Below are 25,946 nucleotides of genomic sequence, written 5' to 3'. Positions count from 1 at the left end.
TCAGAGTTCCTTTGTTTTGTGCTTGATGTGGTCCTCAGGATGACTTACTTTCTCAGATACCCAGCTGCACTTCTCAAGAAGGATCTCTGGATTCCCAGGACAGCAGTTCCCATGTTCTGAGTTAGTTGCCAGTTAGTGATTTAGTGGACATCTGAAAGAAGAGAAAATAAATCAGTATTTTTTCTCTATTCTCACCAAAAATCTTTGAGACATGAAAGCAGTTAGAGTTTGAGTGCCCGCCTTTGGATAGGCTGATTTCCACTTACCTCATCTGTGAAAGGCTCTGTTCCAGTTCTGAAGCTTCACAAGGGCACAGAACCTCATTGTGACTGCTGAACCCAACAGCCTGCAGTGCTAATCTCCAGCTCCTGCATTTCCATCAATTTCCATCTGTTTTTGGAATATAATGAGGTTGTTTAGTGGGTGTATGGATGGAGAGTTGATGGTTGGACTTCGTGATCGTGGGGGAGTTTTCCAATCTGTATGTTTGTGTCTATGATTCTTGATGGCTGTAAGCATGTCATGCCACTGTATAACATCCAATTCCCTGAAGTTCACTAATGCTAACGTACTCAAAAGGAAAAAGAAAAAAAAATAAAAATAGAATAAAGCTAAAAAAACTACAGAAATAATGAAGAAAAAAGGGAATTTTTGTAGGTTTTGGACTGCTACCAAATCAAGTTCATTTCGAACCTATACTGAACCAAGTGTTCCTACTTGTAACCCACTCATACTGCCACCCTGAAACACTAAAAAAAACATTCTCTAACACATACTAGAGACTTTAGAAAGAGGCAGCGTGGGATTTCAGTGAATAATATTGCATTAGTGTGCTCTGGAGTATTTCCTTGCCAGTTCAGTTTCCTAAAGCATCTATTTCCACGTCTTTTAAGTTAAAGTTACTGAGTTAGGAATCTGTGGTGCTGTCTCCATAAGGTTTGTTTAAAATATGGCCCTCTGCTAACAATGTAACCTATGTGAACAGGACCAAAAGAAATTTGTAACAAGTTCTATGCAATTTTTACCCCTGAACTGGTCTGGGTCTGTTCAAGCTGCAACAGTAGCTTTATTGTAACCTGTGTTACCTCGGAGTTAATAGGCAGGACAGCAACTAGCTGTTGCCTTGCACTTTCTGGTTATTTGAAGCTCACCAAAACTATAGTAAAGAAATCATCAGCCTACACTTCAGAGGCCAGAGTAACAGCCCCCAGTTGCACTAGGCGAGGTTCAAGTTGGAATTAGGAAACATTTATTAGCAGAAAAAGTGGTGATGCAATGGCACAGGCTCCCCAGGGAGACGAGGGAGTCAACATCACCAGGGGTGTTTAAAAACCCTGGAGATGTGTCACCGAGGGACAGGATTAGTGACCATGATAGGAGTGGGTTGGGGCTGGGCTTAGAGGTCTTTTCCATTGACTCTGTGATTCAGAGACAGCATAAAGACTTGGGTATTTTTCTTCCAAGCACTTCAAGCAGCAAGTTTGTGTTTGTAATCGGGATGACACACGATCCACAGTCTGAGGGTGAACAGACAGACACTCCCAAAGGAGAGGAGAAAGGTTGGAGGAGAAAATCAGAGCTCCAGGCACGCGTGCAGTACCACCCTCCCTGCACCAGCAGAGCCGCCAGCCCGTGCCGTGCGGGAGCTGCTCGGATCCACCGCACCGAACGTGGTTCCGCAGAGCCCCCGCGGCGCTGGCTCAGCGAGGCCGCAAGATGGCGCCGCGGGCGGCAGGAGGAGAGGGGGGACAGCCCCGGCCACGGCGCCCGTGGGTCCGTCCGCTCCTCACCGCCCTCGCCGCTCGCTGCCCGCCCCCCTCCGCACCGCAAGGACGGGGGCACCCGAGCGGGGCTGCGCGCTACGCTGCAGTCAACGGATGGAGCGCGCTCTGCTTTGACTTATCGTCCACAGACAGGTAAGGCAGACCTGTTGTTTGCATTCCATCTCTACACCGTGCTCTCCTGTGCCTGGCTGCACTCCCCTCATCCCTTTCTCGGAGGTTTTAGACGCCTGCCAGAGCCTTCTTTGGAATGCGGTGACTGCCACTGCAGCATTTCCTATGGCAGACTGCTGGGTGTGAGGACAGTCCTCCCATAATCTTCATTTCTGCTCTATGTGTCGTAACAGTTTTGTCTCCCTTTGATCTGCCTGCATGCTGAGCTTGGATCTTCGGTTGTGCCATAGGTTGCTCTTCAGAGATAACTGATGTATTACCTAGATACATGCGTTGTTTGAATTCTGCTCTGTAGCACGGATCCATCAGTGGTGAACTTCATGATGAGCTGAAGTGCCGGCTGCCAGGAGACACCAGGAAATCACAGCAGAAGGTGAGTGGTACACCATGTCACAGTGAGCACCCGGAGCCGAGAGGAGCAGAGACTGCTTGGAGGAGAACTACATGTGAAACGTAAGTAATATTGTCTAATACTTCTGTCGTGACCTGTCAAAAGCAGCAAAGCAGGGCAGAACTGTATTGGAAACCTTAACAGGCTTCACTGGGAGTCCGAGCTGGTGTTCGGGAACAGCAGCTCCGTGCAGTGCTAAGGCAATGCAGCCCTAAGCTGAATTCTTCTTTCCAAGTGGAGATCTTTTTAAGCTTGAACTGCATCAAAGCTGTAAACTGGCACTGTCATAGACCACAGATGGGATTTGTAGGCAGACATTGCTCTAAGATTCCTCTGACATAGGGTTAATTGAATGCTGGACACCCAAATGCAATCTGCTAGGTTTTTTTTCCTTCTTCTTCTTCTTCTTTGTTTTCTTCTCCAAGTTATGAACATTAAATATAGTTTGCTCATCTTAAAGCAAATGATATGCCAAAGGGAAGAAGATATATCGCTTTGGAAACCTGTGGAGAGCAACCGGGTGCAGCAAATGTATGGAGAGAAGTGTCCCCACAGTAATCTAAACTCAGTAGATCTGACATTTGGAACAGCACATGAACCAAGTGGCCTATGTGATTTTTCTATAAGGATCTCCTTTTGAACACAGCTAGAGACAGTCAGATCCTTGCTCTAATCAGCATGGCAGTTTATATTTATGTTATGTATGGACATGCTTACAAAAAAATGTATCCTTTATGTTGGGTAGATGTGCACCCAGTGGTTGAGTTTGTGTGATCAATGACCTCAGTGGAGAAAAGAAGCTGTAGTGTTTTCATGTACTAAATTTCTTTTTTCAGCAACAGAGCATGAACTTCTCTTCCCATTTTTTTATTCCTGTTTTGTCTGTATTGGGTTGAGAGGAGCTTGCACATTTTTTCAGCTAACAAGAATTTGCTGCCTTTTGCTTTCTATCCACCAACTCACCACCCTTTCTTTTCCCTGTATCCCTCACTTTCAGGACTGAAAAAGGTGAAATCAATCAACTAGTATAGTCAATTAAAATTTTGCTCCTAGCTAAATAGTTAGCGTTCGTTTCCTACCATTCAACAGAGATATTTTCCTTCTGTACAGGCAACCAAGTAACACTGCAAATGTATTTTTGCACTTAGGTCATTGGACAAAATGGGGAATGCATCAATGAAACCAAAACATTTGAGGCAGCCAGACAGACACATAGCAAATCTAGCTCTCGGTTGTGCTAGCAACTATAAGTTTCTAACAGACCCTGGTTTGGGCATCCACGTCACTGGACAAGTTGATGTGCTTTGCAGCAGAGTGCTTGAACTGGAAAAGGAGCTCAGAAGAAAAGATGAAGAGTTGCAAGAGGGTCAAAGTCTTGTTGCTGAGCTTCAGGAGCAGCTGTCCGTGCAGACAAAAGTCATAGCAGAACTCACCAAGGAACTTCAGAACAAGTGCATACAGCTGAACAAGCTGCAGGATGTTATTAACACTCAAGGAGAACACTCTCTTCAGCCTTCTCCATTTAGAGTGACTCCAAAGAATCAAGTCTTTGCTGACAGGAGGAAAGGAGCTAAGGAGGGTGTATCTGCAGAGCCAACAACACAGCTCTATGATTCTGGCAAACAAGCTAGATTTTCCTTTGAAAAATCAAGAGTCAGAAAGGATTCCAGGTGAGCTCACTGTAGAATGGCTGTATGTTTGTGTTGCAAGGATGTAATTTCTGTCCCGACTATATTGTCTCTTCATGAGAGATCACAATCAAATTAAATCAGCCATCTTTTTTCCTGTATAGGCTTTGTCGCTGTGGTAGTTAGGTGCTAGCTAGATCTGTTTAACTTTTAACAAAGAATCATCTGTGTCTCAGACTTTAGATTGAGTTGTAGGTGACCTCTGTATTTTAGCTTTTAGCCTCTTCATTACTATCAACCAAGCAGAAACTAAGTCTCAGGCCCAGGTTTGCCCACAGCTTACATTTTAAGCTCTGCTTTGGAGCACTGATGGGCAGAAGACTGGATGCCATCACATAGGTTCAGAACCTTGTTCTTGTGTTATGGATGTCCTGAGAAAGAGCAGATGGCCTCAGCTAGAGTGCAGTGTGGGCATGATTCCTAGCTGTATACTAGTTTTGTCATCCATCTGGGCAGTCTGTTCTAGTGGTTGACAACCCTGAACATGGCAGAAGGGTTGAAACTGGATGATCATTGTGGTCCTTTTCAACCCAGGCCATTCTGTGACTCTATGATTCTATGATCACAGTACCACTCCCTGTTGCAAAATATGACAAGATATTTTGTACAGCATGATTATCCTATTAGTACTTCCTCCTGCCTTCCAACTTCTGACAGTCATGGTTTAGGAACATATTCGTACTTTTACCTCTCTGAATCCAATTACATTTCAAACCCCTGCAAAAGCCAAGAGAACCAGCAGTTGCAGCTCAACCTGGAGACAGTTCTCAGGCCAGTATCCTTAAACACACTTTACAGTTTTACCCTTCAGTTTAGGCAAATCCCAAGTATGCGACTGAACATGGTGATAGCCAGAATCTGTGAACTTCAGCTAGCAGCTCAAGTGTCTCAGTTTTGTGCATCTTCATGATTTTGGGGCATTCATGGTACATGCACTGCTGTAGACATAAAAGCCATCTGGCTCAGTCAAGTTGTCATCCACTGTGTCCATCACTACATTCCATTTTCCCTCCAAATTAATATTTCATAATCTGATTCAAAAATAATCACTCTTACTGGTAAGGCTCCCAAAGATTTGTAACAATTTAAAATATACTATTTCTGCATTTATTCTGAGTTTTATTGTCCTGGAAATAACTGTTTTAATATTCACTGCTTCAGCATTAAGAACAGCCCACCATTCTCTTTCCTCTCCACTGTTTCCAGCTCTCCTGCTGTTCTGTTCACTTCCCTTCTATTCCCTTCTGTTCAGCACCTCCCAGTTTCCTTCATTTGCACTTCAGTTTTTATTGGAACTCTTATCCTCCACGACGGCCACTAAGCTTTCATTTGCCTGCTAACTATTGCCCTGAGTATAATTTTAGAGTGAAGCCGAATTCATTGTTTCATTATCAAGTGTTAGTAAGTGTTTCAATTTTGTTGCTGTAATTAGCATTAGAGAGTTTGTCATTAGAGAGCTGGTCATGTGTTCTTTACAGAAGTTGCTTTGTAGTTTGTAGTACTAAGTTAAAAAAAAAAACAAAAAACAAAAAACCACAAAGTTAAGAAGTTAAAAAAAAAAAAAAAAACCTCAAAAAAAACCACAATAATTTTGGATGTGGAGCATAAAGATCACCTTTTAAAGCTAGCTATTACTTGGCCATTGACGTAAGTCAGAGAAGACAGAATTAAAACAAAAAATATTACTTCTTGGGTGTCCTCTGTATTCAATAGATCATGCCAGAGATTAAATTACTTCTTCTTACATTATTAAGCTTAAATTCAACTTCTTATTCTAGCAATTGTTCTTAAATTACCAAGAAATCTTCCATAATTATTCATTTTCCTGCTCTAACTCCGGGTAGGACAAAAAGCAATATACCTGGGTTTTACTTGAAAGTGCAGGAGCATGCTCCAGCAGTCATAAGACAATTAAATAGCTGAATATGAACTTGTATTAATGGTGCTGTAGCAATAGTGTTGGATTTTGTTTTTTGTTTTTTGTTTTTTGTTTTTTTTTTTACGTTGTACTAATGCTGTAAAAACTCATTGCATAGTTCTCTGCTATTTATTGAACAGGGTTTTAAAGAGAATTCACCACTGGGAGTATTTCAATATAGATGCTTTAATGAAAGCTCTAGAAGCTTCAGATGATTCCTCATCTATAGTCTATGAATGCATACTCTTGTATATATGCCGTCTTCTGAGCTAGTTGGATAAATCCATCCCAGCTTCCAAAAATGAGTGTGTTCTTTAGGGGAGATGGAGTATTGAAAAGTTTTAGCAAAGGTCTGTAGAATATACCCCTTGAGAGTGGTATTTGAAAGTTGATTACAGTCCAGATATTTTTCAGTCTGAAAGTAATTCAACTTCTTACAATTTGCACAGCATTGCTGATTTAAATGTCTGATGACCTGTGGTGCTTTTTCTCCACTTCTGTGTGTCCCTTCACAGTATGCTTCCATAATCAGTAGCATTTAAGCTGCTGATGTAAACTTTTTCCTCATTACAGTCTCAGGATTGTGACCTAACTGCTACTAGTCATTATTGGGTGGAGAATAAAATTATTATTATTACTTGTCACTTAAAAAATACTTTTAGTTTCAGCCATTTCCAACATATGTCCAAAATCTCTCATTGCTAATAGAAAGACTGGTGGAGAGAAAGCATTTTGCCCTGAGGCATATGCTCTTAGCAAATCACAAAACTGGGGTGGGTGTGGGAAAGCTGAAAAAAAACCAGTCAACAATGATGTATTGTGCTGGATGTATATGAAATGAGCAAACAACTGAGTCAAGACTGTGATACTTTTAGGTCCTCACTGTACTTCCTGAAAGCAGCACCATCCTCTGTTTTGTATTTCTGGGAGCTTTAGTGCTTGTTCCTAAGTATCATTTCATGAGCCATTACTGCATTTTATTGTGGTGTAATGTGCATGATGCAGGGCAGGGTAAATGAAATAAGCAAAGCCATTTTTAGTTGGAAACAAAGTTAGAGGCTCTATTCCAATAGCCGTATTGTCTTCAGAAAAAGCCATGTTATGATCTCTGTTTCTAAGCAATCTTTACCATAACTGCTTGATTTTATTTTCTTTCTTCTTGTCATTACCATTACAGATTCACAGACATTATGTGGCGAGTAATGTGGTGAATGTACTTTCTTTTCATTCCCCATTTCCATGACAGTTCATTGCTGATTTCCCTCAGGAGACTTTGTACTTTCCCTGGTTTTGATGACTGATTTGCATTGTTTATACAAAGACAAACAAGAGGGGTTTGCATGTAGAAAGCCATGAGGGTGCTGGTTTTGTTGGGCAGCTTGTCTACACATGCTGAACAGGAACAAGGGGACTTGAAGACATAATGTCACTTAAACTGGCAGTAAAAGAGAACTGCTCGTTTGGTCCATAAAGGCTTTCAGTGCCGCATTTGCTTAATTGCTTTTGTTTCTGGCGTGGATTCAAGACACTATGCGGTATTTAGAGGCAGCCCATGACCCAGAGCAATCAGAATGCATGGATTGCCTGGTGTGTACACAGAGCCAGCTCTGTCCCAGCTGGTTAGTCACTAGTGGTCAATTCAGGTAACGTTGATTTTCTGACATTCTCTCCTTAAAATCTAACCATTCCATTCTTCCACCAGCAGAGCAAACACACTGTTCTTGTCCTTGAAATCATTTCTAAATCAACATTTCCTACTGCAGGAAGTGATGCAGAGACACTGTGTCAGGAAATATGAGCCAAGAATCAACCAGGACACAGTCCCACAAGGTCCAAATGGGTGAAACAGCAGGATGGTGATAACAACCATCAGCAACTCCAGTCAAGGGGTTCAGTCAGGTCCAAGTTCCAGCCAGGATACATGACCATGGTACTTACAGTGTGGTGCTCAAATCCCTACAAAATCAAGAACAATGATGGCACTTCTTATGGGATTCCTTTAAGTTACAAGGATTATTATGTGCATCTGTGATACTGATCACGTTGTCAGTGTTAGAAATTAGAGGAAACATTTTGAGGAGAATGAATGCCTGATGAGTAATGTAACCCAGCTGGGCTTGATCTATCAAACTTTGCTTTTCATCAAAAACAGTGAGAAGAAGCTCATCACAGACGCCCTGAATAAAAATCAGTTCTTGAAGAGACTGGAGCCTCAGCAGATCCGAGAGATGGTGGAATGTATGTATGAGAGGACTTTCCAGCAGGGGAGCTATGTCATCAGACAAGGAGAGCCAGGAAATCACATTTTTGTCCTCAAAGGTGAGTTCTGCTTGCTCGTGCAATGTGTAACTACCAGAACCAGGGAAGCAATTCAGAAATCTTTGCAGGAGACAGAAACATTGTTATTTGTACTCATACTGGCCCCACTGACGTCAATGCATGTTTCATCTGTGACTTTTGTTTCTTTTTTAATAGAATTAGAATTACAAGAATTATTAAGAATTAGAGTTCATGCTGCAGAGTACAGGCACATACTTGAAGAACTTAAAGAGTTCAGGTTTGTGAAGACCTCCAGAGGAGGGCAACTACTAATTCTAATTAGAAATGGAAGGTTTAGTATGAAAAATTGATGGTAGCTGCACTTGAAAAGAAAATCAGGGTGTAGAGAAGGAAAGAGGCAGGATTTGTGCAACCAGAATTTCTCCTGACACAGTAGAGCTTTCCTTAGGGACCAATAGGTATGTTGAAAAGAAGAGGTCCAAGATTTCAGGATGGGGTTTTTTGGGCCATAATCTGTGAAGAAATTCACATTACGTTTTACTTCTGATAGATTGATGGTAAGGGTCAAGACCACTTTATCTAAGGATAAAGTTACTTGCCTCTCATCTTTCTGCCCTCTCCCTTACAGTTTGTGCATACACACGAATGTGTTTGCAAGAACAAACAAGCCTCATGAGGAATTCTTCTTTCATCACTGTTTTAATTTGTGTTTGTCTAAAACACATGAGGCTATCTCAACCACGGCAGACTGTTTTGTTGTAACAGAAGTTTATTTCATTGGGGTTTAGAATGACTCTTCTCCATAGCCTATTCATGGCGCTGAAAAGTTTCTCAACTCTCTTTCCCTTCCACATCCAAATCGTATATTAGCAAAACATCCGAAAGAGAAAGAAACCACTCTGATGGTTTGTACCTGTGTTTCAAGGCAGTGTCCCTATCCTTGTTTGACTTGAGAATGATGAAGCCAGAAATGCATTAATTTTTCTTCATTTCACTATGTGCAATAGAGCTCAGATTTAATTCATGCTAGCCTAATGATTTTTGACAGAGGGCAGACTGGAAGTCTTCCAGCAGAATAAACTGCTCTCCTCCATACCTGTGTGGACAGCATTTGGTGAACTGGCCATTTTATACAACTGCACACGGACGGCTTCCGTGAAAGGTATGTAACATTTCTTACAGGAACATTGCTCAGAAAGAAGCCAGTAGGTACACCTATGAGATTCTTGTTGTATCTTGATTGTCTTTGAAGTTGTCATTTAATAGATGTCTGCATCTCCTAAGTACCTATGGTAAGCTCATGTTTCCTTCTTTGAGTTTGTTCTTCCTGGGCAGTTGAACAATCCCCTGCCACTAATGTTTTTTTATCTCCGGTATGATCTTTGATAAATGGTCATGCGTCTCCAAAATAGGCTTTTTAACCAAATCTGTACCAGATTAACAACTAAGGAAGGGTTATGTTTCAGTGTAGAATGATTTAGTAGCAGAGGTGATCATTAACTCTCAATGTTCATATTTCAAACACTGATTTTTAAGTGATCTCAGATCTATATGCTGTTATCTTTTTAATAAAGCAGAAAAAGCCTAATTTGAGAAGAAATAAAACTTAAAGGAATTAGTTGCTTTTGTATTTCTTTTAGTTCCATATCACTCAGTAAGTTACTGAGTCTCACCAAGGTCCATTTGTGTATGGCATTCAGGAGAAGAATGAGTTTGATAACAGTGAGGTAGTGGGAGAGATGATATTTCTAAGGGAGACATGCTGTTTCTCCAAGACAAATATTGACTCTTGCTTTGTGTTTACTGCCTAACCACTGTCGAGTTCAGCGTTGCTGTGATATAAGTATCCATCTTCTTGTATAAGACCGGATATTAACCCATCCAGTATCCCTGGATTCCTTTTCTAGCCTGCCATCTTAATTCTCTGACAGAGCAATAAGTGAACAAATGTGGTTTTAATTCCCCATCCCCACTATTCCATTTTCCACTATCCTGCAAAAATAACTCATGTGGCAGCATATTTCTTTTCTTGTCTAAATCTTCAGGAACCTTGAACCATCAGTAAGCATGAAGAGTTTGTGTGCGCTTAAAAAAGGAGCAAAGGCACTAAAACAAGAAGTTGTTTGCTTTAAAAACTTCTGCTCCTTCTTCCTGTACCTAGTATAAGCATTTAATCATTGCTGACTCTGTAGATGGAGTAACCTCCTGTAATCTGTTTCTTTGTGGCTGCCTAATAAATAGAACAGTGTCCATAATGTGATTATTTTTCATCCTAGCATTTGAATGTTTCATATTTTTCATATTTGCCTTCTGTATAGCATTAGCATTGTAAAGTAATGGTTCAGCATAGTAAGATGTCATGCTATTTGAGACCTTTGTTAACATTAATTGGTTTTGAGGTAGGATGAGAATTGCCCAATAGTTGAACAGAAATGGTGTATAAATAGCTAAAATCTCTCCAGAACTCACTCCTCCCCACGAGCTTTCTTGTGTTTCTTGTATTGGAAGAAGAGCATCATGGTGCCACCACTGAGCACAAGTAGTGAATCCATATGTGGAAACTCTAATTCCTTTATATCACAGAAGGAAAACTGCTGAATGTGATGCAGCATCTTTTGTTTTTATTATTATTTTTTTAAAAAGCAAACACCATATTTTGCTCAAAAAAAAAAAAAAAATTAAAAGTGCAATGGGGTCTGTTGTGTCAATGGTTGCACACAGAGGCCACCCAATAGTTTACGCCTTTGATGATGGATCTTGTGCTTGCTTTCATATTTTGATTACGTTTCTAAAGGTAATTAGAAATCTATAAGGTTTGTTTTTATTACCTTCTATTCCCATAGGAAAAAAAAGCTTTTAGAGGAAGAAATATTTGAAGTTTATAGGATGACATGAAATTCCATGTATTCTTTACTTGTTATTCCTATCTTATTGTGTATCTCAAAATCAATTATATGTTATCCCAACTAGAGATTGATTCAAATCATAGTATGCAGTACTATCTATCTCCTATCAAATCGTTAGGAATTCTTATGGATTTTTCTGCTTTTTTTTTTTTTTTTGTCTGCTTGTTTTGTTTTCTTAAAGCAATCACCAATGTTAAAACATGGGCACTGGACAGAGAAGTGTTTCAAAACATCATGAGAGTGACAGCACAGACAAGGCAAGAACAATACAGAAACTTTCTTAGAAGGTAAACATCATGCATTTGAGTTTCTGAGCACTGGTTTGGGCTCTATGGTAAGATACACAATAACGTTGTGCTTAATAACATTAAGAGTACCTTAATGCCTTTGCATTAGGTACTCAATAACCTGAATACTGATCTCTTTCAATATTCTTTAGGATTCACAGAATCATTTTGTTCACTTTAATTGTCTTTTCCTGTATTGCATTAGGAAGTAGCAAGACCTGCTTGACAAAATGAATAATTTTAAGTAACTGAACAAATGTATAGGAAGGCTACATTGGCTTGAAGTCAAAACAATGTATTAAATAAAGAAAGTTAATGAAATCCTCTGACTAGAACTTAATTTGCTGCTGGTGCAGATTAACTAATATATTCGTCATCCCTTGGAGACTTGAATATGAGAACTATGTGGCTCTCTTTATGAACTCTTTCCTACATATAGTATTGGGAAGACTTTAGAGGAGTGGAGTATTTTTCCATCCTGTAGGGGACTTAGAGATGAATTGTCCTTTTTTTCTCCAGAAAAGCATGCTTCAAGTTTCCAAAACATAATTAGCAGATTTAATCTTTTCCTTTTCTTCAACTTTTTTCCCTAAGCATGGCCATTCTGATATTGTTTCAGAGATCTCAGGCCTGACCATACATAGAATGTATTTTTATGCATTTTTTTCTTGTCTCCATCTTTGATTTCTGTAAGTATTCCTATATTGAAGCCAGTAGTTGGAGAGCTACTTGCCGTCCTAACTTTCACAAGCTAGAGTTCTCAGAACAAGAGGTTTTCTCACTCATAGCAGCAGGTTCACTAAGTCAACACTGAGGCTGAATTTCTTTTAATGGCTGTAAATGTAATACTGTGTTTTTTACCTTTGTCTGATTTTGTGGTCTCTGTAATGCATTTGGAAATACATGATTGGATTATTATAATTTCTTGGTTTTAAATGGATGGGTCCTGAATGACAGAATTTTGAATTTAGAGCTTTTTCCCCAATCAAAATACAAAGTTGATTTACAAACTAACGAACGTTTGCCACGTTTCTCTAATTGTATAGGTTTTGCTTATCTAAAAAGTGAGATAGGAGTGCTTCAAGCTTCTAGATAGTGCATATTGTATACTGTGTATTTGGTTAAAAAAAAAATCAGTTTAGATAGTTACAAATTGTATTTGTGGTAATTGTTTGGATGAGAAAAAGTCATAGTGTTTATCATAATATATACATATACATTTTTTTGCTTTGCATTTCCGTTTTTTTTTTCTTTTGGTAGTGTGTCCCTCTTAAAAAACTTACCAGAAGACAAATTGACCAAAATCATGGACTGCCTGGAGGTGGTAAGATGCTGTTAGATTTATCCAAACAATGTTTATAAGTTTTAAAAATAATGAAGGATGAAAAAAATAGAAATAAATACATAAATAAATAGGAAACCTTTTCTGTTTTTTAACATGAGAATATTTTTAATTGGTCAGAGTGGGATTCCAGGTTGGCAAGAAATAACAGCAGTGCTAATACGTTTGATGAAGCTGCATTTAGATGTGTTACAGATTGGCCACTATGCCAATTTTACATAGTAGAATATCTGCATATTATTATGGGATGTGACTTGTGTTGTACACAGGACAGTAGACATCAGTAGCACATTCAGATATATTAAGAACTCTGCAAATAATCAGATTTTTCAAAGAGACTGATGACATATCAAGCAATGTGGTCTCCTCTTTTCCTCCCAACAGGAGTACTATGACAAAGGAGATTATGTTATTCGGGAAGGAGAAGAAGGAAATACCTTCTTTATAATAGCAAAAGGAAAGGTAAGATGTAATAAAACAAACTAATTATGTATACAAACACTTCTATTGGTAAAGGATAACAGGACTCTAAAGAATCAAAGCTGGAGAATTTCATCAATAAACTGCCAAGAGATTATGTTAGTTTTCCAAAGCATGTCTGCAACTGCAGATGTTTGCTGATATGGCTGAGTTGAGTTTATTTGGGTTGGGTTTTTTATGACTGTAGTCACATCAGCAGTATGAATTGTCTCCAGTTTTAATAGTTAGCACATTACCAAAAAGCCCTTGAGGAACTTATCAACATGAGAGTGTTGCTTGCAACAAACCTTTCCTGAAGATCTGAAGGAGACCATTTTGCAATCCAGACACCTGTAGGAGCTGTGTATTACATATTCATTAAATTTATGCCTTGATTTTGTGAATCAGAAAACTAAATTGAAACAGTGAAATGCTTTTTGAGAATAAGTTTTCGTCCTTTATTTTTTAAAACAGGATGGATGTTAAAAAATGTGAAGTGTAACAAATGTTAAAATTCTTTCATAAATTCTCTGGTCTTATTTATTTGTAAAGGTGGAAAATATTGGTTGCTGTTCTACAGGCTGCTTATCTGAGAAGACAAGCTCATATGATATCTGCCTGTTGCATTGCCTGTCTTGAGAAACTGAAGCATTTTTTTCAGTTTTTTGTTTGTTTTTGAAGGGGATTTATTTTATTCTGTTTTAAAAGATGTGAGGAGAAAATGTTGAAGAATGGGAAATACATTAATTTTTGCCATTTCCTAGTAAAATCTGGGAGGGACTGCAGGATGTTTGGTGGATAGGTTTAAGTTTTGAGATTAAGTACAAATTATATTTATTTGTAACTGACTGCAATATCTTTGAGTTTTAGGTGTTTATGAAATAAATAAGCCATGGGCTGCTTTGATGGGATATTTTAATCTTCCTGAATTTTTGTTCCTGTGCTTTCCAGGTAAAGGTTACCCAGAGTACTGCAGATCACTCGCAGCCTCAGCTGATTAAAAATCTGCATAAAGGAGATTACTTTGGAGAAAAGGCCCTCATTAGGTTAGTTTGCACTGATTCCTGATGTATCATATTTAAGTGATCTGTCACTGTGTGCCAGGTTATAAATATCATGGTTGTTTCGAATGTAATCCTTGTTTTAATTGTCATGTCAGCCAAGGAAGGCAATGGCTGAATTTGTCTTAATGTTTTGGTCTTTGCAGAAACAACTTTGACACTTACTCTGCCTCTTACTTTTGGTTTTCCCTATAAAAACCAAATGCTGGTCTTCTCTGTATATTTTTGCTTATATTCCAGTAAAAGCAGTAATGAGAATTTGTTGCTACAACCTCTAGATGACTACTAGCATGGATAAGCTCAATGATTACAGGAAAGAATCACTCTTTTTGTGCAAGTGCCCATGATAGTAAGAAAAAGTGAAAAGGAGTATACAGAGTACATGACCTATGAGCCATGTACCTTTCTCCAGGAACATGTTTTCAGACTTTGTGTTCTCAGAAGGCCTTCATTTATTGCATCTGAACTTTACTGATACTACTGTTTTTCATGATGTTACAACCAATCTTTGGTAGAGAAGTTGACTTTTTGCTTCTGGGGATCTTTTCCTGGTAGAAGTTATGTGTTGGATTTGCCTAAGGAAGTTCCTGTGATCACTAATTTGATTTTAAGCCTGTGATAGATAGTGCTTGCAATAAGTGAATTTTTAAAAACCTAAGCATTAGAGAGCTACTTTTTGCTCAGTACCTCAAGTGCTCCCTTACTTTAATATCTTTTCTATGCACCTTGTTGACCTTCAGGGAAGTTGTAACACTCATATCTAACAAGTTACATTAAGACCTTGTAAGGTCTTTCTTTTTAGCAGCAAATTGGATGGGTAAATTTACATAGGATGTAAAATACTTTATACTAGGCTTTTCTATAAGGTGTCAAATATGAAAAATGTACAATAAAGTCCCAAATACGTATTGACATAAAACAACCACTGAAAAGTTGGGCAAAGAGAAGAAAACTGCACTTTTTTTTTTTTTTTTTTAGAGTTCTAGATTATTCTGTTGATTTTTTATGGGCAGTCTGTGTTTGATTTGGCAACAAACACTACCGTAAGTAATTTTAAGCTGCCTAAATGTGAAAGTAATTATCTCTTACCAAGACCTATAGTGATAGGGAATTGCAATATTTTCACAGAATCTGCTAAACAGCAACAACTAAAAAGATGATTAAGGTACTTACAAAACACTCAAATCATACATAGATTAGTTTCTGGGCACCTTTAAGGTCTTTTCTATGAATATTTATTCGGATGATTGAATTGAGAATGGTGTGGGGAATATTTTATCTCTGAGAATCACCTCTGAAATGAGTAGCAAATCTGCTGCAACGCAATTTACATATTTTGCTAATATTGAGAAGGTTGCTAAAGGGAATCAAGATCTGAACCTCAGTGAAATGAGAATATATTCTTTGCTAGACTGTCATACTGACTAGTAACATACTAGAACAATTCATTCGGTTCAGCAGTACTAACTCAAATGCAGGCTGTGGAGGCCTTCCAGGAGTTTCACCTAAAGCAGCTGTGATCCTCCAAGAGTAAATACAGTGTAGAATACTTTTAGGATTTGACATTCTTCTGAATTCTTCTAATTTCTGTCATTTCTTAGTGATGATGTCAGATCAGCAAATGTTATTGCGGATGAATATGATGTGGAGTGCCTCGTAATAGATAGAGAGTAAGTATTATGCTGTGCCTTAAGGAAAGACTTGCATTCTTTTTCAGCTGGTCAACAACAAGAGGTGACTACAGTGTAGGCACAGTCACAGTGTTTTCTTAAGTGAATACTGGGTGCATGATTATCCTTCTGGTGCAGTGATTTGTCTTTATGCTTTAGTCAGACATCTAATGAAAAGAGGCTTGATGGAAGGCACAGGGGCACGGATGCTTGAGGGCAGTTTATTCCTTTCTTTCTCTCCTTGTGCTGATGATGTTTCGCATTGTTAAATACTGTTCCTTGGCTCTGGGAACAACAAAAAGCCCATGCATGTCCTTGTTTAGGGGATATTCATTTGTCAAGGATGCCGTGCAGCCAAATTGCTGATTTTTGTCCAGCAGAGGCCAGCTGCATGCTTCCTAAAGTGGAAAAAAATAAAAGGAATAGTTAGAGGATGTAAGGAAGAGAATTAGCAGAAATAACCCAACTTTCTCGGTGTTCATTCTCTGAGTTATTTCAGTATAACAGGAAATGAGGAGACCAGGCATTCTGACAAACCAGGTTTGATATTTCAGCAGGTTAGCAGCTAGTCAAAGCTCTGAAAATGTATACCAGCTAAGCAACAGTACATAAAACCCTGATGCAGCAACATGGATTTTGGTTTCTCTCCTCATAATATGTATGGTAGTTTATGCTGTTTCCTTGATGATTTTAGGACATTTAATCAAACTGTTGGAACTTATGAGGAGTTACAAACCTACCTTGAAGGTTATGTGGCTAATCTGGCCAGGGCTGATGAGAAGCGACATGCGAAGTAAGTCAGATCCTTTGTTTGACGTATTATTGATAATCACAAAAAGAGAGAGATACATCTGTAAAATCATGGATGGTGGATCATTGATGGAGATCATTTGGGAATGATTGGAATCACTAGAATAGAACTATCTGGGTATGCTGCTTATGGAGTCCAAGGACTTTTCTGAAAATTAGAATACAGAGAATCTCAGTGCATTTACTTGCAACCAGGTGCTCAATCTGTCCAAGAAAACTGAACACAGAGAAGCAGTGAAATTGTGCTTGTGTGATGTACTTTTTTTTTGCATTCTCATGATGAGTTCCTTGACCACTAAAGTCACTAAAGGTCAGCTTCAGCTTCTGAAGTTGTTAATAAACCACATAATTGTGGTTCTATTGCGGTGGCTACACAGCCCTGCAGAAACTTTTTCTCCAATGTGAGTGCCCAAAGTTTGTCGGCTGACTCCTTCATTAGGGACCTCATCACGAATCAGCTCAAGTTTTAACCTGACATTAACACTTAACATTGTTAGTACTTGATTAATTTCAGAAGGATTTCACTTTCAATTTACTTTTAAATGTTGTCCAGAAATAAAGTGGTTCTGCACAGAATAAATGAAGATAACGTTAGGGAGAGGAAGGCTTTCCTTTTCCCTTTTTTTCTTTTTTCCTCTGTTTTCCATTTCCTCTTTATAGGATTATTAGAGTCCTGTGATATGTTTTGCTGTCAAGGAAATTACTAACCTATGGTAATTGTCTTAATGCAGAAGAAGATCCTTCTGTGGACAGTCAACCAAAGAGGTGTCTTTGGAGATGATACAACTGAAGGAGAAAGTAGCCCAGTTCCCTTCTTCCCCATTCCAGAATTTAGAAGTTGTCACAACTCTCGGCGTTGGTGGATTCGGAAGGGTTGAGCTTGTAAGAGTTTGTTTTAAACATATTTACATAGTTCTCGGTCTTAAATCAAATCTTTGTCATAATTAAGCCATTAATTGCTTTATTCTGAGCCACGCTTCACAAACCAGATTTCCATACTGGTTTATTGCCAGTTTGGAAATTCTACAGCATCATCTGGAAAACAAACAAAAATTAAATTTTCAGCCAGCTGTAAATGACTACTACTTGGAATTTCTGGGAGCCCTGTTTTAACTTCTTTTTTTATTTACTTTTTATTTTTTACATTTTGGATAGTAGTTCAGTGTAATGTGAAATCACTTGTAAACATTCTTCACAAACAGACTCTGCGTTTTGTTAATTTGTGTTGTACTGGTGTTCAGTGATTTTAAATTGAAATTAGGTCTCATTGTGGTAAAGTAGCTGTAGGATAAATAATCTGTTAAAACTGATGCTGTTTGGTGCATGTAAAATGGGTGAAGAGAACATTTCATTTTTCAAGTAAAGACTGGGATCCCAAAAAATGTGACGATTGTCTTAAAATCATACTGAGTAGCTGTGCAGAAAATCTGAAATCTCCCCTTTGCTACAGTCATCGGTTTCAATGCTGTGCTGTGTTGAAAGAGAAGGCTTATCTATTGGGAACAGATGGGCAAACCTTTTTTTCTTTATCCTGTATGCACTCATTATTTTTATTCACAGGTTAAGGTAAAAAATGAGAACGTGGCATTTGCTATGAAGTGTATAAAGAAGAAACATGTAGTGGACACCAAACAACAAGAGCATATATATTCTGAAAAGAAAATCCTTGAGCAGATATGTTCTCCTTTCATTGTGAAGTAAGTTGGCTGTAAGATTTCCTTAAATCTGACCCACCGGTCAGCGTGAAGAATGAAGTTTTTGGCATAAATGAGTGCTGGAGAAAAGGCATTGTGGATCTTGCATTTCATCTGGCACATCCTAAATAGCTGCTGTTTGCCTCCACAGACTGTATCGCACATTTAAGGATAATAAGTATGTGTACATGCTGCTGGAGGCGTGCCTTGGTGGGGAGCTGTGGAGCTTGCTGAGAGACAGGTAAGCTTCATGTACAAGTAAGAGTAACTTTATATACAAATAGAGAGGGATGTGTGGAATATGGGGAAGGGAGTGAGTGAAGTTTGTTCTGAGATAAGACTGCATTATCAGGTAACTATCAGCAGAGCAGTTTTGGAAAAATCGTCAAGAAAATATGACCTGGATCAATTCATTTATACAAGCAGGCAGATGCAGATGCTGCAAGGAAGTTAGGAGAGATTGTCTCTCCTGCCTTTTTCTTCATATACAGAGATATAAAATCCAATCTGACACCATGGGACAACCAAATCAGGCAAGAAATATGATCATAATTTGGTTGAAGGTACTTTTGAATAAACAATACTGTTGTCCTAACAAAATGCTTGATTTATATTGCACTTGGAAGTGCAGTCCTTCAAAGGAAACTCAAGTGATCTTGTTTCCTTTTCTTTAACAGAAAGTTTCTAAGGCAAATTTGTTAGAGAGAGGTTGTGCTCTGAAATACCACGTGGCATTTTTTCTTAGTTCTCAATTTTTTCTTTTAAACTGTGTTGTCATTTGGCTCTGTTATTATTCAGTGGCTACATTTCACAGTCAGTGGATATTGTTATGCATTTAAGCCTGTCTAGACTTTTTTATTTGCAGTGGGAGATGATGTATCAATGAAAATATTCAAAACAGGCTAAGTGACATACAAGATCCAATGATTCAAACACTGTCCCATGAAAAGATTCATTTTCAACCACAAGTGACATTCTGAATGCCAGTGCAAAAGCAGTTGTTAGCATTCTGGGTGTTACATGCTATCTGGCTAATGAGTGAGGTACTTTTAGAAGTTGATTTTGTCTGCATGGATAATGATTTTCTTTCAGAGGCAGCTTTGATGAACCCACTACAAAGTTCTGTGTTGGATGTGTGACAGAGGCTTTGGACTATCTACATCACATAGAAATTGTCTACAGAGACTTGAAGCCAGAAAACTTAATTTTGGATGCTGAAGGATATATAAAATTGGTAAGATGCACTTTTATCTTGTTGTACCCAGGTGCTGTTAATGTAAAGGCAGGATCCACACTTCCCAGGTGCAGCCTCAAGTAGTCACAGGCTCTACATTATTTCAGTTGAGAGGGAACACAACAAACAGCTCTTGCCTGATTGGACTGACATTAAAAGTAGAAGTACAGTGCTCTTTAGAGAGCTTCAGACATCTGTTCAGAGGATTATAAGCAACCCATCTTTTTCCGTGGGTTGTAAGTCTTGTGTCCACAAGAAAGGCATGGGTTGTTCTACCCAGAAGGAAAATCATTTGGGAAATTACTCATGAGAACAAATGGGATTATCCTGTAGCATTCAGTGATCCAGTAGCATTACTTCTTTCTCCTTCACAACAACACTGTAATTGTTTAGCTATAAACTGCTGACTGTGAGATCTCTGCAGGAGGTGTGGAAGCAGTGAAGACCCTAAAGCTTCCCAATAACCTCTTCGTTATGCAGCATCTATTGGTTTTGATCAGGTTGATTTTGGATTTGCAAAAAAGATCGGATCAGGGCAGAAAACCTGGACGTTCTGTGGAACCCCTGAGTATGTTGCTCCAGAAGTCATTCTGAGTAAGGGCCATGACTTCAGTGTGGATTTTTGGTCCCTTGGGATTCTTGTGTATGAACTCCTTACTGGCAGGTAAGTGCCCCCTACTCCAAGTTCTTTCTCCATTTATTTTCTTTTTAAGAAGGTTGTTTGTAAAATAAACACCTTGTTATTCTTCTCAGAGTAAATACGGATGACTTGCAAAATGGTATGTCTTCTTGTCTCTTATACACAAGTGATCATGCAGTATCCTTGATTCCTACAGGCAGTTTCTCAGTTTCACACCTTTCAGGCATTTCAAACAGGCTGAAACACAGGTTGTCGAAGCAGAAAAATGGTTGGGTTTTTTCCGTGTTCTCAAATATTTGCTCTGAGCCATTCCATACAACAATGTGCTTTCTTTTTCCAGCCCACCATTCTCTGGAGCTGATCAGATGACAACATATAATTTGATTCTAAAAGGCATTGAAAAACTGGATTTTCCTAGAACAATAACAAGGCGGCCTGAGGATTTGATCCGCAGACTCTGCAGGTAGGATGCTTTGTGACAGAGCCTGGGTATAGACAGGTTCAGCTATTTAAGATAAAGATCAGACTGCTAAGTTCCTTTCAACTTCATTTAGCTACTCCTCACAGCACTGTGATGTGGTCATGGCTTCCTGGAACATTTTACCATACTCAGAAGAAAGGAGCAGGGAGCAACTTCTTTATGTCTCTCAATGTAACTACATTTTGTATGCAAGCTTCCTCCTTGCAGAACTGTTCAGTGCAAGCAGTTAGGACATATAAACGCTCTTACCCAAAAATAAGAATGTTTTTTCAATCTTTTTTTTTTTTTTTCTTTCTTTTTAAAGGCAGAACCCGACAGAAAGATTAGGCAATCTGAGGAATGGGATTAATGACATTAAGAAGCACAGGTAAGTGAAAAAGGCTGCCAAGAAGAAAAAGTGCTTCTCAATTGGAAAATACATTTAATATTTTAGAGCTCAGTTCAGAATCTTGCAAGGCTCCAGGCACTTCCAGGGAGTTTGCAAAAGAGATATTCCTGTGCGTATCTATGCTACGACAGCAGGCAACACTATAAACAAAAAATCAGCTAGAAACACCCTGGTTACTGTTTTGTTTGTTTGTTTGTCACAGGTTAGTGACATCAAAGTTGGATTAGGTTAATTAATGAGAAGTCAGTGCCTGTAGAATTCATGTCTGCCCTTTTAGACCTTCTGACTCTTTGATCTAAAACCAAACAGTTGTTCTTTAAGAGCAGGACTTAAGAGTGTTAGCTTTATATCCTCTTCCTTTTAATGAAGGAAGTCCACAGTGGATTAGACATTTCCTGCTTTTTTTTTTCATCTGAGTGATTTCTAAGCCCTGCAGTTTGTGCCTGAGAAAAGAAATGCTTCGACTCTTCTATGAGTGTCTATTCTCTCATGTCCTTAAAAGGATGCTGAATTCCACAGGGCATGCACATCTTTGCATGGCTGTACTTACAACAGTCCTCAAGTTTTCCCCTTCTCACAACCTTGTGGCCACATGGGCAGTTGTCATGTAAAGTGGCTTAGAACCCTTGCTTGCATGTGTTTAAGTTTTTAACTATATCATCCTTCTAACAGAAGCTAACAGGTTTCTTTTTCTGGATCTCTGTCTCTATAATCTCCCATTTCTTTTTGATCAGGTGGTTGAATGGCTTTAACTGGGATGGTCTGAAATTGAGGAAATTAGCATCACCTTTAAAAAGAGAGGTATTGGCTTTGGTGTTCAATTTCATAAGGCTTTACTAACACAATTGTGAAGTGTCTCTCTGCAGAGAAACAGCAGAGGACAAATGCAAAATTTCCCAGAGATGGACATACATTATTATAACTCTCCAGTTCATTGAAAATTGAAGGAAGAAAGGATATATCCAGGCAACACTTAACTTAAATTCAATTAGATAAATGAAATGCTATTCTGCCTGTGTATTTTACATAAGATTTTTATCATTATTAGAATAAATTGTGATGATTTATTGATGAATAGTGAAAAAAAATGTACTTTCTGAGACGGGTGTTAAGATTGTTAAGATGCACTGTCACATGAATGTGCACAATACAAACGTGTATTTTATGCTATGAGAGCACATCATTGCACAAGATTTGTGCTTTAAATGGCCCATTTATCTTTGGTGTGATATGAAAATAGATTGAGTGTAGATACTCTGAAACTCACTTTGGGTTGAACTTAATAACTCTGGGATCTAACTTTGAGAAGTCACCTCATGGGTGTAGATGTGATCTTAAACAAATTTGAATCAAAGATTTACCTAGTGTGGCCCAGTCTTATTAACTTTAGAGAGCTTTGGGTGACATCTAGGATTTTGCAGTAATGGGGGAATGTTTTTGTATCAGGAGGCTAATGGCTTTACACTGTTGTACAAGTTAATTGCTGTTACTTTAGCTTTTAAAGAATACAGAATTTCACCCATTGAAAGAAAGGATCCATATCATGTTGGCCTTTCATTCCTACACTGGTAGCAATATAAATGATGTCTAATGAATAGAGAGTATTTCAAATATTGACTTCTGAAATAACCATCTGATTTATTTTTAATGCCACAGCTATCTGGACCAACTGATTACAGCTACTTTGACAGCTATCCACCTGAAGAGGGAATGCCTCCAGACGAACTTTCCGGTTGGGACAAGGATTTCTGACACTTTTTTCTTCCAGGACATCTATAGAGACTCATGGGCATCAGTTCTAAAGCTGTTCTTGTGTTTCTTGCTTAAAACCAAAGTACATGATGTTATTGAAAAATGTTATGCTCCTTGGAGAATAGAAGACGGTACAGCAACCAGAACTTGTTTGGATATTGCACCAAATTCTGTGTGCATCTCCTTATAACAAAAGCATGCAGATGCAACCTGAATCCTTTTTGAATACGCAATATCTTTATGAGCATTTACTGACACTACGAATGGGATGCATGGTTTTGCCATTGGGAATTTTACTAGCATATTTTGATATCAACAAGGTTGCCACATGTCTTTATTTTGAACAGAGAGAATGAAGATTATGGGCCCATAACTTTGTGGAATTTGTCAATACCTGACACTACAGGCATTTATTTTTCATTTTATAACGAGTTTACTGTGCGTTTTGCTCTTTCCAGTAATGGGCAGTCCTGCATTGATCCAGAAGCATGTAGAAGACTTTTTTTACAAGACTGATTTGACTTGATGCTGCAGCTTAAAGGGTATCAGTGTGGAAACTGCCTCTCTCTCTGTTTAATTCTGCACCAGGTTGATCATGTGGAACACGGTACAACAGGTCAAATGGAAATCCAGCTGGGAACTAGGTAAATGCATAATAGATTTTCCTGGAGAAGCAGACTGGTATAACTGCTTCAAAGAACTATGTCTGCATCTTACAATGTTGTGCTTTTATGTAGCGTGAAGCTAAAATAGATAGAAAAAAAGTATCTTGCAAGAAGAAATATGTAAGTACAGAATATTTTGTCCTTCAAATATATTTTCAATGATATTTTTCTTTCATTGGTATTTTGCTGTAATTATGAAATTTGCTGAAACATCAATGCTAAAACTCACACTCATTTTGATGTCCTACTTGCTATCAGGAAATATGGATACATGTGGGTGGTAGGCATAAATGAAAAAAGGACAGCTGCTGACTTGGTGTTTCCCAGTGAACTAATACCCCAGATGAGCTTTACAATCTCCATGCAGGTTTTCAGGACATGATCAGGCAGAGACTTGAGCAACTCAATTTGGACTCAGTGTTGACCCTTCTCTGAGTTGGAATGAAGACCTCCCATGATCCTGTGACCCCAGGAATTAATTTTATCAGTCAGCTATTTGCATAATTACAATGTATCATGACACTTTTCTCTATATGAATTTGTAGATACTTAATGTCTGTATTATTAGAACAGAAGAGTTCTTTTGAAATGTTGATTGGATGATAAATGCAGTTGGGTGTGGAGTGCTCATGAATTAAGCATAGAACTCTCTTGCACCCTACTATGAAGGCACGGCATCTTCCTGGGGATCATGCTGGTATTCTTGCATCAATGCATCTGTAGCCCTTGATAGAAATTTGTTCTTAACCTAAATTAAGATATTTAAACTGCCGTGGCACACTGCATTTCACGTGCTAGATGGAAAAACCTCCTAGGAAACTTGTGACGTGTGTTCAGGGCTTCTTAACTGACACTGGCTGACTGGTTATGACCTATCCAACTGGACAAAGAAGGGTTTGCCACTGAGGCTGTCCATTTTCCCCATTTTTGATGAATGAAAGAATCAGATCTTCCACTTCTGAGGTCAGTGTCAAGCTACTGTTTGCCCTTAGTTAAAGCGTAGGGAGCTGGGGCTGTATTTGATGAGGAATGTGTGTTTTGTTTTGAGGTGGAATTGCTCTTCACTGAATCTCTGCCTGATGAACTGCAGAATGTGCTGTAGGGGGACACTCATTTGGCTGTTTTGGGCAGAAATTTAACAAAATGTTTTCATTAAAAATTGTAGGTAACAAGGAAATCCTTGAACTAATGTATTACATTGTGTAGGCTAATTGATTTGTTCCACGTTAACAAATATTTTTTTCTTGTTGAACAGTCAGACAGATTGATTTTCTTTGACAGAAGATCAATTTAAATATTTTGTACAGCATTCAGCCCAAGTAAAGGCAGCAGAGTCCTTTCCATTGGAAAATAATCAGGTCAAAGAGGATGGATTGGAGGCTTTAAGCTAGGACTAGTGCGTTAGTCCCTTTTAGCAGCTTCACTTATTACCACCAAAAAACAGATTTTCATTTCAGGATTTAGGCAAGAGTAGATGTTGTGGATGTGTGTTTCTGTGTGTCTCTGTCTGTCTCTCATACATATTTTTATGATAGTCAAAAGAATATTGAGTCAGATTTTATAAAAAGATTTTGAATGTATTTTTCCATCGTATCTATAGGTAGTTTTCCTTGAGATACATAACAATGAAAATATATATCATTTTTTAAGTGAAGAAATATAAGTGAGTGCACTGTTCATGGCAGTTAGCAATTAAGCCTATGGAACAAGAGGATGTTTTGTTTATGAAGAAATCGAGTTGCTTGTTTAACTTGCAGTGTGTGCAAATAAAAAAATAAGCTTGCAGTGCAATGGGTAGGACAGTGCCTTTTTTAGTCTCATTCCACACAGCAAAATCACTGAAGTTGGAAATGACCTCTAAGATCATCTAGTCCAAGTATCAACACCTTGCTCTCTCAGAGAATCATTGAAGTTGGACAGGACCTCCAAGATAATGAAGTCCAGCTGTCAGCATGTCTCTCACTTAGAAGAGAATCCAGTACCAACAGATTCAGCGGCATTGAAAAAATAATCTTATTTTGATGCTTACCCCATAAAATTGGCTTCACCAGTTTAAAAATATATTTGAAAAAGGAACGTACCTCAATTACATGAGACAGTAACACTAAATCTGTGAATCTTTATCAAGCATTCTCATTGGCTCCCAGAGCAGATAGAAAATAGGTTGTATAATAAGCTTAGTATAGCATTTAACATAGCTATGTTATGAGTAAGTATAGTGTGTTGTCCCATTTTTTTTTTTCCACCGAATCATAGAATCCTTAAGGCTGGAGAAAGTCTCTAATCTCACCACTTCCAGCCTCCCACCCCATCACTACCATGTTC

At 38.5% G+C, this 25,946-nt stretch overlaps 1 protein-coding gene across 3 annotated transcripts; it reads left to right on the top strand.

Moving 5' to 3' along the window:
* The first annotated feature begins 1,676 nt into the window (after positions 1-1,676).
* PRKG2 (protein kinase cGMP-dependent 2) lies at positions 1,677-25,409 on the top strand. 3 transcript variants are annotated; one of them, XR_008206542.1, is made up of 21 exons: positions 1,678-1,916; positions 2,251-2,408; positions 3,495-4,016; positions 8,105-8,271; positions 9,281-9,394; positions 11,320-11,425; positions 12,686-12,749; positions 13,152-13,229; positions 14,178-14,272; positions 15,889-15,957; positions 16,652-16,750; positions 17,499-17,649; positions 18,328-18,464; positions 18,613-18,702; positions 19,554-19,695; positions 20,196-20,359; positions 20,676-20,798; positions 21,121-21,183; positions 21,939-22,005; positions 22,861-23,600; positions 23,989-25,409. XR_008206542.1 is itself a non-coding variant. In XM_052682168.1 (20 exons), the coding sequence occupies exons 3-20, from the start codon at positions 3,508-3,510 to the stop codon at positions 22,954-22,956; spliced, it is 2,334 nt and encodes a 777-aa protein (XP_052538128.1). In that variant the 5' UTR covers positions 1,677-1,916; positions 2,251-2,328; positions 3,495-3,507; the 3' UTR covers positions 22,957-23,800. The 3 variants fall into 3 exon arrangements, 2 of the variants coding, with proteins under 2 accessions (XP_052538128.1, XP_052538127.1); XM_052682168.1 differs by lacking the exon at positions 23,989-25,409 and having other exon boundaries at positions 1,677-1,916; positions 2,251-2,328; positions 22,861-23,800; XM_052682167.1 differs by lacking the exon at positions 23,989-25,409 and having other exon boundaries at positions 22,861-23,800.
* The last annotated feature ends 537 nt before the right edge of the window (positions 25,410-25,946 follow it).

The sequence above is a fragment of the Tympanuchus pallidicinctus genome, unplaced genomic scaffold (assembly GCF_026119805.1).
Source record: "Tympanuchus pallidicinctus isolate F22 unplaced genomic scaffold, pur_lepc_1.0 scaffold2, whole genome shotgun sequence".
Classification (NCBI taxonomy): Eukaryota; Metazoa; Chordata; class Aves; order Galliformes; family Phasianidae; genus Tympanuchus; species Tympanuchus pallidicinctus.
Note: the sequence above shows the minus strand (reverse complement) of the source record. Positions and strands in the feature narration are given on the sequence as shown.